This window comes from Delphinus delphis, chromosome 19 (genome assembly GCF_949987515.2).
Source record: "Delphinus delphis chromosome 19, mDelDel1.2, whole genome shotgun sequence".
NCBI lineage: Eukaryota > Metazoa > Chordata > Mammalia > Artiodactyla > Delphinidae > Delphinus > Delphinus delphis.
The window spans coordinates 50,126,308-50,138,465 of record NC_082701.1 but is presented as its reverse complement, the minus strand read 5'-3'; the positions used below and the strand labels follow the sequence as shown (position 1 = coordinate 50,138,465).

At 50.4% G+C, this 12,158-nt stretch overlaps 1 protein-coding gene across 13 annotated transcripts in view; it reads left to right on the top strand.

The window, feature by feature from the left end:
- Positions 1-2,715: 2,715 nt before the first annotated feature.
- MINK1 (misshapen like kinase 1) overlaps positions 2,716-12,158 on the top strand; it is a 48,189-nt gene continuing 38,746 nt past the window's right edge. For all 13 annotated transcript variants that reach the window (XM_059996809.1, XM_059996807.1, XM_059996811.1 and 10 more), the window contains exon 1: positions 2,716-2,987. In XM_059996809.1, coding sequence (XP_059852792.1) covers positions 2,931-2,987 — 57 coding nt within the window. In that variant the 5' untranslated portion in view covers positions 2,716-2,930. The remainder of the gene's footprint in view (positions 2,988-12,158) is intronic.

The following is a 12,158-nucleotide window of genomic DNA, read 5'->3' as shown; positions in this document are numbered from 1 at the left end:
TTCCCATCGTGGCGGCCTCTCCCGTTGCGGAGCACGGGCCCCAGAGCGCAGGAACCCGTGTCCCCTGAACTGGCAGGCGGATTCCCAACCACTGCGCCACCAGGGAAGCCCTAAAATTTGTCTTATTTTTAATAGTTTAACTTTTCTTGATGCCTGATCCAGGGCTTCCTCTACCATATTGTCTCTTTTAAAGTTATTATGGACAATTTCATATAGACATAAAAGTAGAGAATAGACTGATGAAACCTCAGGTACCCACACATCAATACTCCAGCTTCAATAATTATCAGCACAGGGCCAATCTTGTTTCTCTATCCTCCCCACCCCCCAGGTTAGACTGCCTCTTGAGGTTTGGGTGGCCATCTGTCCTACCTCTGTGATCTTAATTTGCTCATTCTTTTTTTTTTTTTTTTTTTTTTTTTTTGCGGTACGCGGGCCTCTCACTGTTGTGGCCTCTCCCGTTGTGGAGCACAGGCTCCGCACGCACAGGCTCAGCGGCCATGGCTCACGGGCCCAGCCACTCCGCGGCATGTGGGATCTTCCCAGACCGGGGCATGAACCCGTGTCCCCTGCATCGGCAGGCGGACTCTCAACCACTGCGCCACCAGGGAAACCCCAATTTGCTCATTCTTTGATTCAGTATGTCTTTATTAAACACTGCCTGAGTCAGGCATTGGTAAATTTACTGAGGACCTTGAATATACCAAGTGCTTCACATACCTAATTTTATTTTATCCTAACCTTCCTGTTATTATCTCTGTTTTACAGATGATAGAATTGAACCTGAGAGATTAATGATTTGCACAAAGCACTGTGTTTTTTCCTACTATCCCATGCTCTTGTCCTGGAGTTACTATATTTCACAGTGCCTACCCAGACACACAGGCCGTCATTCACTTGCATGTTACTGAACCTCTAGTGGGTGCCAGGCCCTGTGTTGAACAAGGCTGACATAATTCTTGCCTTTAAGGAGATTCAACATTTACAATTCAAAGTGTTAAATGTTACTATGGGTTGAAGCCAGGTAGCTAAAACAGAAGAGCCAAACTCAGTCTCAGGGGGTCAAGGAAGTCTTCATGGAGGAGGTGATTTAGACATGAAGGACAAAGCAAAAGTCAGTGAGAATGGGCATGGTCAGAATATTCTGGGGGAGAAGAAATGGTTGAGGAGGGTCTTTTGAGTTCTGGGAACTGCGTGTAGAGGATTTCCATATGGCTAGAACATGTGAGGTGGAACGGTGGAGTACTGAAAAACAGGGCAGGAGAAGCAGGCAGAATCTTGAAGGATCATGGTTGCCACACTTGAGGCTCCAAAGACAGTGGGGAGCTAGTGAAGGATCTTAAACAGAAGAGTGACATCAGATTTGAGTTTTAGAAAAATCATGCACTCTGAGTATAGAGAATTGACCTAAGGAGGTCAGTCAAGAAGACCAAGTAGGAGGCTAATAAGAGTATTGGAGGCAGGTGATGATTATAGCTTGGACAAGGACAACAGCAAGGTAAACTGGGCGTGGAGGGGCGGGCGGGAGAGGAGCAAGACTGGATGTGCATCGGAATGTGCAAAGGAGAAGGGTCCAGAAAGGAGGATGTCTGCCTCTTTCCAAGGACTTTTCATTCAAACTCTTCTAAGTGATGTTTACATTAAGGCTGACAGTGGGGTCTTTTGGAGATACCATCATTGCTGGAAGTGATCTCAAAGATCAAACGGCCTTCTCTTTCTTTCAAATTCACAATGAAAGAAAGGCCCAGAGAAGCAAAGCAACTTGTTCAAGGTCACACAGCATGTCAGTGGCAGAACATGACTCCTTGTTCTTTATATAGCATTACCCAGCCTCCAGTGAGGCTAATGGCTGGGGGTGCTACGCCAACATGACTAGACCTGAGGTGACCCAAGCAAGATCTGAAGGGGCTGGACATAGATCCCTTCTCCTCCCTTCCACCTCCCTTTGCCACCCCCTCCCCCTCGCACAGCTCCAGGGATCAGTCAATGAATAATTGTTGAAACAGTTCCTATGTACAGAACAAGAGGTGCAGAGACAAAGGTCTGCGGTAGGATTCCCTATCCTGAGATCTGAGATCCCCTTCTCAACCCTCCCCACTGCATCCGGGGAAGGGGGTCAGGGGCATTCCTGAGGCAGCCAGTCCTCTTCTCCACTCCCCATCCCCCAGGTGGTTTCTCCAGCCAAGTTCTCACGAAGAGGCCCCTCCCTCAGCGGCTCCACTGTTGCCATGGCAATTAGGTGGGTGGACAGCCCATCCTATCTAGAGGCCACCCAGCCCTCGCGTGGGGAGTTACCATAACAACCCCCCTAGTAATAGAGGGTGCTGTGTCCCGCCCCCCTCCCCCCGCAAATAGAGCGGTGGGTGGCTTGATTGGCAGCTGGGCACACGAAAGAGGAGGGAAAGGGAAGGAAAGGCGTCAAAGGAGAGCTCAGAAGGAAACGGGGGAGAGAAAGGGCAAAAAATACGGGGAGGGAACGAAACGCGTGTGCGCACGCGCACCAGCTGGTGGGCGCGCTCCCCGGCGGCCCCGGCCACCGCCCACTTCTTTCACGCTAGGCTCGCGCGGTCGCTCAGTCCTCGCGCGCGCCTTTCGCTCTCTCTCCTGCGCCTGCGCGCAGGTGTCGGCGTCGAGGGGGAGGGGGAACCCGGCGCGCTCGCGTCACGTTCCCTCTTCCACCCTCCCCGGTGCTCGGCCATTCTGCGCCTGCGCGGGAGAGTCGGGAGGCTCGGGTTGCAGGCTCTGGGGCGATATCGCCTGTCAGTCGGTGGGTCGGTCTTCCCGCCGGCCTTCCCCCTCCCGGTTCTCCGCGGGAGGCGCGGTGGAGTCCGCCCCCGGGATCCCCCGATGGGGGAGAAGCGGCGACGGCGGCAGCGGAATAACCGAGCCGGAGCGTGAGCGGCCCCGGGGCCCCGTTCCCGGCGGAGGCCATGGGCGACCCAGCCCCCGCCCGCAGCCTGGACGACATCGACCTGTCCGCCCTGCGGGTGAGCGCGCTGCCCCCCAGCCTCGCCCCGCGGCGACCCCCGCCCCCTTCCGGGCGCCCGCTGCTGCCAGGCCTCCGCCCTCCGCTCCCCTACGCTCTCCACGCGCTGCAGATTCTGGGAGCCAGTTCGGTCCCCGCCCTGGGGTGCCCCGCCCCCATTCTTCCCTCCTCCTCTACCTTTACTCAGGTTCCGGATCCCCTTCCTCCCAGGTGTTTGAGGGTCACCCTCTGGTTCTCCTGAGCTTGCAGAATCTTTACCGTGATGCCCCTCCCTGGCCCCTGACATGCTTTGAGGCCTCTTTCCCCCCTTGCTCCTACTTAGCTCTTCTTCCTCCCCCTCCTCTTTTTCGGCTCCTCGAATTTTGACTTTGCCACTGCCTTGCCAGCCTCCCCCTCATCACCCTTTCTCCTCCTCGCCCAGCCCTGAATTGCATCTCTTCCCGGTCGGCAGGCACTTCAGCCTCCCCTCTCCGCCGCACACCTCCTACCGCCGCCCTCATCCCCTGCTCAGCTCTCCCCGTGCCTTGGCGTTTCAAGTGCAGCAGTCCAGAACCAGGCATTTCCGGTCTCAGGGTCCCCGCATATTACATTACCAACTCTGCAGCAGCGTGGGGCTGGGAGGAAAGACAAGTGCACTGGGGGAGGAGGGGACGCGTTTCTTGTCTTCAGAAACTCTGGCCTGGGCTGGGAAGAGGATGTTTATATGTCTGTACACACACAAACACATGCAGCATGTGGTTTGGAAAAGCCTGGGTATTCTTGGTTTTGCTGGAGGGAGGGGGAGGCGATGGAGATTTCTCCAGGGAGGGGTTCATTAGAAAAGGGATCAGAGGAAACAACTGCAGCAGGAATTTCTTCGAAATATTCGTTTTCCCTCCTGGGGCTCTTGCATGCCCTCATTTGGGGGCTTTCAGCAGCATTTATATGTTTTTCTTCAGCAGGGAGCCCTGGCTTAAGGGGCAACTGAGTGGTTTCAAGGTGAAGACTCCCGCCTGTCCCCCAGGGGGTGTTTTTGTCCTGTGTCCTTCCGGCTTTCTCAACAGGCCAAGGTGCTGGGGAGAGCAAGATTTCCCATCTCTGGGTTAGCTGCTCTGGAGGCCCCTGTTGAAATCGTCTTCTGGCTTTTGAGTTAGCCAGGGAACATGGCCAGTAGTGGGAAAAGGCGGTCAGCCACACAGGTGCCCCGGATATGACTGGAGGGGAGAGGCGAATTAAGAGAGCAGAGTCATGTCGTTAATTGGGTTTCTCTAGGTGACACAGTTTTTTTGCCATTCAGGTCATAATTTGGTTGGTGCAGTGTTGGGCTAGGAGACCTGACTTGCTGGAGATAAGATGATAAGTTGCTGAGGAGGGAGACGGAACATTGATTTCTCTCTCTCTCTCTCACTCTGTGTGTGTGTGTGTGTGTGTGTGTTCGTGGCAAGAGGGTCTGAAGGCTTTAGGAGGGAGATTGGTGGGCTTTCTCTAGTTGCGGCGAGCAGGGGCTACTCTTCGTGGTGCGCGGGCTTCTCATTCTCTTGTTGCGGAGCACGGGCTCTAGGCGTGTGGGCTTCAGTAGTTGTGGCACGCGGGCTTAGTAGTTGTGGCTCACGGGCTCTAGAGCGCAGGCTCAGTAGTTGTGGTGCATGGACTTAGTTGCTCCGCGGCATGTGGGATTTTCCTGGACCGGGGCTCGAACCCGTGTCCTCTGCATTGGCAGGTGGATTCTTAACCACTGAGCCATCAGGGAAGCCCAGGAGGGAGATTCTTAAGATCAGTTTAAACTGCGATTCTCAAGTTAAGCCAGCTGGGATATAAGGTGGAAATCCAGGCTCCCCTTAATGAGCTTGTCTTTAGGATGAGCCCCCATCTTCCCTTCCCACCTTGGTTGTTGATTAACTCTGGCTATAGGTTCCTGTGCTGTGGTGACTTAAATATAATAAAAGAGAAGGTGGGTCCAAACCATGACCTTTGGTTTAAACCTTGTGGGACTCTCCTTGGGCTTCTCTTTCCCTTTAGCCTCTTCTGGTAGTTTGGCCTGGACCCTCAACCTGGGATTTCCAGCAATTCTGCAAACACCATCTGACCTTGGATTTGGTATTTCCCTTCTGGACTTCTCTACTTGAAGCAATGTTAGCGTCTTTCCTCAATCGCCTCCTGCTTTATTCTCCTCTCCCTTCTTCAAGAGAGCCCTGTGACCTGCTCCCAGTGTGTGTGTCTTTCCTGCCTCATGATGCTTAAGAAAGCATTGCCCTTCCCCCACTACCACCCCAGTACTCCAGGGCTGGAGGGAGTGCTTTCTTTGAAATGGGGCTGCAGAAGGCCTGCTTTCTCCTTGCTGCTGGCCTTTGCTCAGAGCCTGTCCCCTCCACCCCACCTCGGAGAGCCCCTGTGGCACTGTTGAGAAGCTCTCTCAGTCATCTCTTGTTCTGTTTCTGTCTGTTTTCCAGTGAGAAATGGCAACCTGGAGAACTAGCAGAAAAGCGTGTTTCCCTGTACTACATCATCTCGTGTTGGGGGCCTGGGGAGGGGATGGGAGAGGAACATATTCAGCATTTATTAGGCGGCGTCAAAGAGCCCAAGTTGTCTTTCTCCTCTTATTTCAAGATAGGGCTTGGCTTCCAGCTGGTGATGAGAGTAATAGTCTGATATTAGGGAAGATTGAATTGCACTATCTCTTAGCCATGTGCGGAGAGGCGGGTGGACCTACCTCACTGTGACCACAGGCACGCTTGACCTCTTTGAGGCTCTGTTTATCCACCAGCCCAGTAGCATGGGGTTGTGTTCCTGAGTTCAAGTCCCTGCTTTCTCACTTACTGTGTAACCTTGGCCTTTCTCTCCCTTCTTCCCTAGTTTGCTGCAGAGTCTGCAAAGAGCCTTACCTCTCTAAGGCTTCATTTGCCCATGTGTATATAGTGGTGATGGTACTGAACTCAGAGTTGCTGAGGATTAAATGAAATACTGCATATTAAGTACTTAGTTCAGTTCCTGGCACATCGTGACTATATGATCGCCCTTATTGTTTTTTTTGTTGTTGTTGTTGTTTTGCTTTTTGGTTTTTTGGCTGCATGGGGTCTTCGTTGCTGTGCGCGGGCTTTCTCTAGTTGTGACGAGCGGGGGCTGCTCTTTGCAGTGCATGGGCTTCTCATTGCGGTGGCTTCTCTTTGTCGCGGAGCACAGGCTCTAGGCACATGGGCTTCAGTAGTTGTGGCACGCAGGCTCAGTAGTTGTGGCGCACGGGCTTAGTGGCTCCGCGGCATGTGGGATCTTCCCGGACCAGGGCTCGAACCCGTGTCCCCTGCATTGGCAGGTGGATTCTTAACCACTGCGCCACCAGGGAAGCCCTCGCCCTTACTGTTAATTGTTATCAGATGACAATCAGAGAAGGCTTCCAGCACAAGTGTATCTAAAATAGCACTTCCTCCCCTGCTTCGTTTTCATATAAATTTTTATATAGCATCCCTTAGCCCGCTTTGTTTTATTTCATAGTATTTATCGCCAGCTGACATACATTTATATATATCAACCCCGACTAAAATATAAGTTCAGTGCAAGTTAGGATTTTGACTGTTCTGTTCATTTTTGCATCCCCAGTGCCTGCAACAGTGTTTTGAACATAGTGGGGGCTCAGCTGTTTGTTGAATAAACGCGTATCATAACAAGTGAAAGGTCTTAGCACAGTCTTGCTTAGAGAAAGCATTCAGTAAGTGTCATGCTTGTTAGGCTTCCTCTTGCTGTCTATATACGCATAATTAAGAATATATCTTTTCTGGGTTGTTTTTGGAATCAGACCTTGTGGTAAACAAGAGTTCTGGAAGCCTCCATCGGAGCGACGTCCTTGAAGTAAAGTTAGGACCTTCCAAGAGAAAAAGCGGGCCTCTTTTGTCAAACCTTCTCTGTGTCCAGGCTTGGTTACATTCCAGGAGAATCTTCTGACTTGGAACCCTTGGCTTCTCACAAAGGATACGTATCAGTGGAAGAGGACGGGACAAGGAGGGAGCAGACCCCGGGCTGACCTCTCTCCTTTTGCATTGCTCTTTTTGGTTGACCCACTTCATAAACCAGGCAGCCTCTCTTTACTGTCCAGCCAGCTGGAGGTTTTAGACTGCAGTGTCCTTGGAACCATGGAGCTGTGCGCAGTGTGGCTGTATTGAAATAATACCATGACGTGCAGTCAGGAGGGACTTGTTGCCGGGTGGTAGTGCTGACAGAGATGTTCTTTCTCCAATGATCTTATGTTGTTGTGTCTGTTCTTTGGAGGAGTCGCTTCCCCTTCCTTTTTCCTTCACGAGGCTGTGGAGCCAGCTCCACTCAGAAAGCTGGCAGTTCTGGGCATGTACTTCTAGGCTGCTGAGCAACTGCTGCACTCCGCTGTGCTTGCTGTCCAAACGTTGACGACAGATGCCTCAGGCATGGGATGGGGAGACTGACCTCCTGCAGCAGAAGCAATGGCATTGACTGGGGACTTTTTTCCTAGAGAACCGCAGATGGGAGTGGGGCTGTTTGGGGAGCTAGTGGCACTTGGAGTGAAGTGAAAAGCTGCTTTGGCAAGAGGATGGAAGGAAGGTTGCGGAGAACTTTGCTGGAACTGGGTGTTCAGCCATCCCCCAAACGAGGGAAGAGGCGTCGCCACCCTTTATGCTGCGGGATAGGACAGAGCCATGGCCCTTTGTAACACACGGAGGGGAGGGTCTTTGAAGAAGTGAGGTTTTCACAGTTAAGAGAACAGTAAGAAGGTCAGCAAGAGAGCAGGCTGGCCCACCCCCTCACGCTTATCCCAGGAGCTCACTTAAGACTATGCTGTGTAGAATCCTGATTTCAGATATGGCCTCCATTCCTTTCAACTCCGAACTGTGTGCCTAAAAGGGGGTAACTCACACAGTTTGGGTATGTTGAGTGTCCTTGCTTGTCATCCTGGGGACAAGATAGCAGGAAGTGTGCACATACTCTTTACAAGCTTATACTTTGGCATTGGTTTATGAATAAGGAATGCAGTGATCTCTCAATCCAGGAACATAAAACAGTTCTGGGGCTGCGGAGCATCTCCAGAAGCCATCTGAGAGTCTGCCAGACGAATCTTTCTGTCTCCAAAGTTGTACCAGAGAAAACTATGACTAATATCCTTTCCTGCATCAGTCAGTCACCAAGCATTGTTGGTCTGTTTTATTGAGAATCAGGTTCTAGATACTACGGGAAGTATGTAATAGTGTGTTCATACTATTCTGAGCTATTTAATCAGACCTCTGGAAGCATCCCTCTAAGCAAGCCCTTTGCAAGCTGAGGCTCCCCCCCCCCTTTTTTTTTAAACTGTTATTGCCTTCCTCATTATCTTAGAACCCTCAGGGTCAGGAAGTTTTTGTTAAATCTGTTTGCTGTGAATTATACTCATTTTCTGTTATCCTGTGGTGGTCATCTTGAAATCTGATATGCAGTCTTTTCCCCTCCCCCAGCACTCACTTTACACCACAGCTCCCTCAGTTTTTTCTTTAGCAGGTTGAAGAAATTGAACAAAAAGCGATCAGGTTAACAAGTCAGCTCTCAAAGCATTTCCTGAATGCCCACAGGATCCAGGAAGATACAAGAACATGACTTGGTAGAAGCGCATATTCATTCTCTCGTCTCTCCTGTTCTTCCTGCTCTTCTCCTAACCAACCAGTTCTTGACTTGAGTCTGGGATTCTTCCATCTACGGGAAGCTCCTCCAGAGGGCAATTGAAAAGGTGTTTGAGGCTTTTTGTTCTTAATCAGGGTAGGGAATGGCAGAGGGAGGAGAGAAGAAAGGGATGGAATTGTGGTGATCCAAGGAGCCCCTAGAGATATTGCCCAGTGGCCAGACAGCCGAGGATGTGCTTGCTAATGGTGGGTAGGATTTCCTGTTCTGCTTGAGGAAAGAGCTAGAACTAGGCACAGAGGATACAGTGACACACAAGATAGACATGGTTTTCCTACAGTCTAGTTGTGGGGAGAGACATTAATAAAATAATTGTGTATATATAATTACATATACATAAAATTGCAAGTCATGATAAGGACTGTAGCAGAAAACTTTGGCATGCCGTGAGAGCCCATAAAAGAATTGTTTTTACCTTTTGCAAGACAAATATTTGGTTGATAGATTGAGAGAGAGACAAATCACACGTTGAAAAACCAAGCTAGCATTGCCACAGAAAGAGCAGATAGAGGTGAACCAGCAGGTGGAATTTGGCGACGGCCAGAACTGGGAGACCTTGGATCAGGGCCATTCTTAGGGTGGAGCATTTGGTCAGCAACTGAGGGCCAGGGGTCTGAGGATGCGGTAGAAACTCCAGGCTTAATTTCCAAAAGGATTTCTTCTGAACCTTCCTATGGGAGGGAAAAAAAAAAAGTTTGTTTCAAAGGGTAAGGGTATTATATGGAAAGGGCATATAACTGTCATTTTTGTTTATTGGGAGGAGCGTCTCTGAGTACTGGGTCTGTGTGGACTCGCATGTCGCTCTGCAGAGGGTGCGTGGGTGTGCCGATTGGCCAAAGCGGCTGTATGAGGGAGAAGGGTATACCGCTAGATGTTTCATGCTGTATTTTTAATAAAAATTGTGTGTATTTAAGGTGTACCACATGTTTTGATAGACACAGACATAGTGAAATGATAACTACCGTCAAGCTACGTAACATTTTCATCTCCTCACGTGTGTGTGTGTATGTGTGTTTGAATCGATGTTACTAGCCTGAGTGTCCAGGGTTGGAAGGTCGGTAAGCCTCACAGGAATAAGCACAAGTAGACCCATCCTTGGCTCAGCTTTTGTGGTTGTGGGATGTGGGATTCTTCGTAACATTAGGTAGATACTGTATATCTATCTATATATACACACACACACATATGTGTGTGTGTGTGTGTGTGTGTGTATGCAACTCTCAGTTTAACATTGTTGTACAAGTCAAGGATGAGTGAGGTGTGTAGGGGGAGTGTTGCTGATTTTGCACGTTTGAAATGAAACAGGGCTGGAGAACCACAGTGTTGGGCTTCTTGGAGGAGCCAGCCTCCAGGAGCAGGTGAAATGTCAGGAGGGCGGGGTGGGCTGTGGGACGCGTTTGGTGGCACACGCCGTGGAGAGAGGGATGAGTGGAGGACGTGGAGACTCTGCCTGAGAGGAAGGTTGAAGGCTGGTAAGGGAGCAGGCAAGAAGTCCTTTGACCGAGGAGGCAAGTGCGTGTCCCTGGGGCAGGAGAGGCTTCCGCTGCCGGCTGGGTGACGAGTGAAGCGTCCCAACCACTCAGAGTCTGTTGACTCAGTCAGTGCGTGTGGCAGTGACTGCGCCTCCGCTCTGCCTTTAGGATGAGAAGGGCCTCCTGAAAGCAGGCCTGACAGCAGCAGGTCTTCTGAGAGAGAAGGGGGAACGTCTCACACCCTCTTGCACCAGAAATCATCCGAGGACAGGATCTGAAGGGCTGGGCTTGCTGAATTGCTCCTGGAACCACAGGCTTGGAGGGCTTTTCTCTGAACAGCGGTCCTTGCAGGGACGGATTGAGGATCAGCAGGGCTTTGTGAAGAAAATTCCACCTCCTTCAAGCCACCTCAACTTCCACTTTTCCCACGAAGCCTCCCCTGAGCGAGCCAGCCCTCCCTGGTCACCTTCTCCATCTTTTCATGGACCTTGTAGTGTAGCATTTGAGTGTATGTTACCCATATTGAATATTTCATGGTCACGCGTTCCCTGTCACTTCCTTACATATAGGAGCCATGATCCATACTTCCTGTCGATGCTCACAGTGCCTACAAAAATGCTGAGTGCACAGTAGGGGTTCAGTAATTACTCGCTGGGTAGAGATATGGAATTAAGTTTTTTTGTGTTTTTTTTTTTTTGTTTTAATTTTTTGGCCACACCGTGCAGCATGCGGGATCTTAGTTCCCTGACCAGGGATCAAACCCTTCGCTGACCAGGGTTAAGATTCCTGCAGTGGAAGCATGGAGTCTTAACCACTGGACCGCCAGGGAAGTCCCTGGAGCTAAGTATTCTTGTGACTTTCCCACGGGAGTGCCTTGTATGTGCTGGGCACCGTGTGACACAAAACAGTACAGGTCCTTCCTTACTCAGTGCTTCTCAACTAGGGTGGCACTGCCCTCCTGGGGGTGTTTGGAAATGTTGGGGAGGGAGGTTTCATTGTCACTTTGTCTGGGAAGCACTAACAGCATTTAGTATGTGGGGATCACGGATGTTAACCACCCTGCCATGACCGGACAGCACATTGAAGAATTGTTTTTCCACCCAAATTGCCAATATGCCTCTTGTGAACTTGTTATGGACGTGGGAAAGATCAGGTGAAGGACTAGACATGTTTTCTTCCATGAAGTCGAAGTAGGTCCTAAGTCCCCTCCTTTCCTTCTTGCTGGATGGAGAGAGGAATGTAGGCTGTAAATTACTTGTGTGCATGGCGCCTAGCTCTTCTCACAGCTTTTATTTGTCTGCCCGAACACCTCTGGAGGTAAACTGGGCAGGCTCCAGAGCCAGACTGCAAGGAAGAAGATTTTCATGTTCTCTCTTCACCACCTACCCACTCTCTCTTTCAAGGCACATTTGTAAGAAAGTGGTTGAAAGCATGTCGTACTTGGTCTTCAGTTCTGCATGTTCACCAGAGAGTCTTCAAGAAAAGATTCAGACAGATTCAATATCTTGTAATAACCCATAACAGAAAATAATCTGAAAAATATATATGTATATAATTGAATCACTCTACCGAACACCAGAAATTGATATAATGTTGTAAATCAACTATACTTCAATTAAAACAAAAACAAAACAATTGGGCAGGGGCACCCAAAAGCCTGAGCAGCGGGAGGGGAGGCGGAGGTAGGTGTGTGGTCACAGTGTGAGAGAGGAGGCTGGCGTACCTATCTCTTCTCTCGTGTCTTTGCATCCTACGGTTGGCCCCTTGAAGACAGAGGTGTGCTGAGTGAGTGTCGTTGCTCAAATTGCAGGGAATAGCTAGAGGGAAGACCACTTGCCTAGTATCCTTTGGAGAAGAACAGAGCTTTGGGGGTGGGTGAGTGGCTGGGAGTAGAGTGGCTGGTGGGGATGCACTGATGCAGTCGTGCAGCAGAGCCACCATCACTTCTCACTATCTGAATCCAACTTAGGAGGGCAGGACTGGATGGGTTCTTGGTCTAGTCTAGCTAAGGTTTAATGAAGTTGGAGAAGGTCCCTCTAATCTTCACAAGG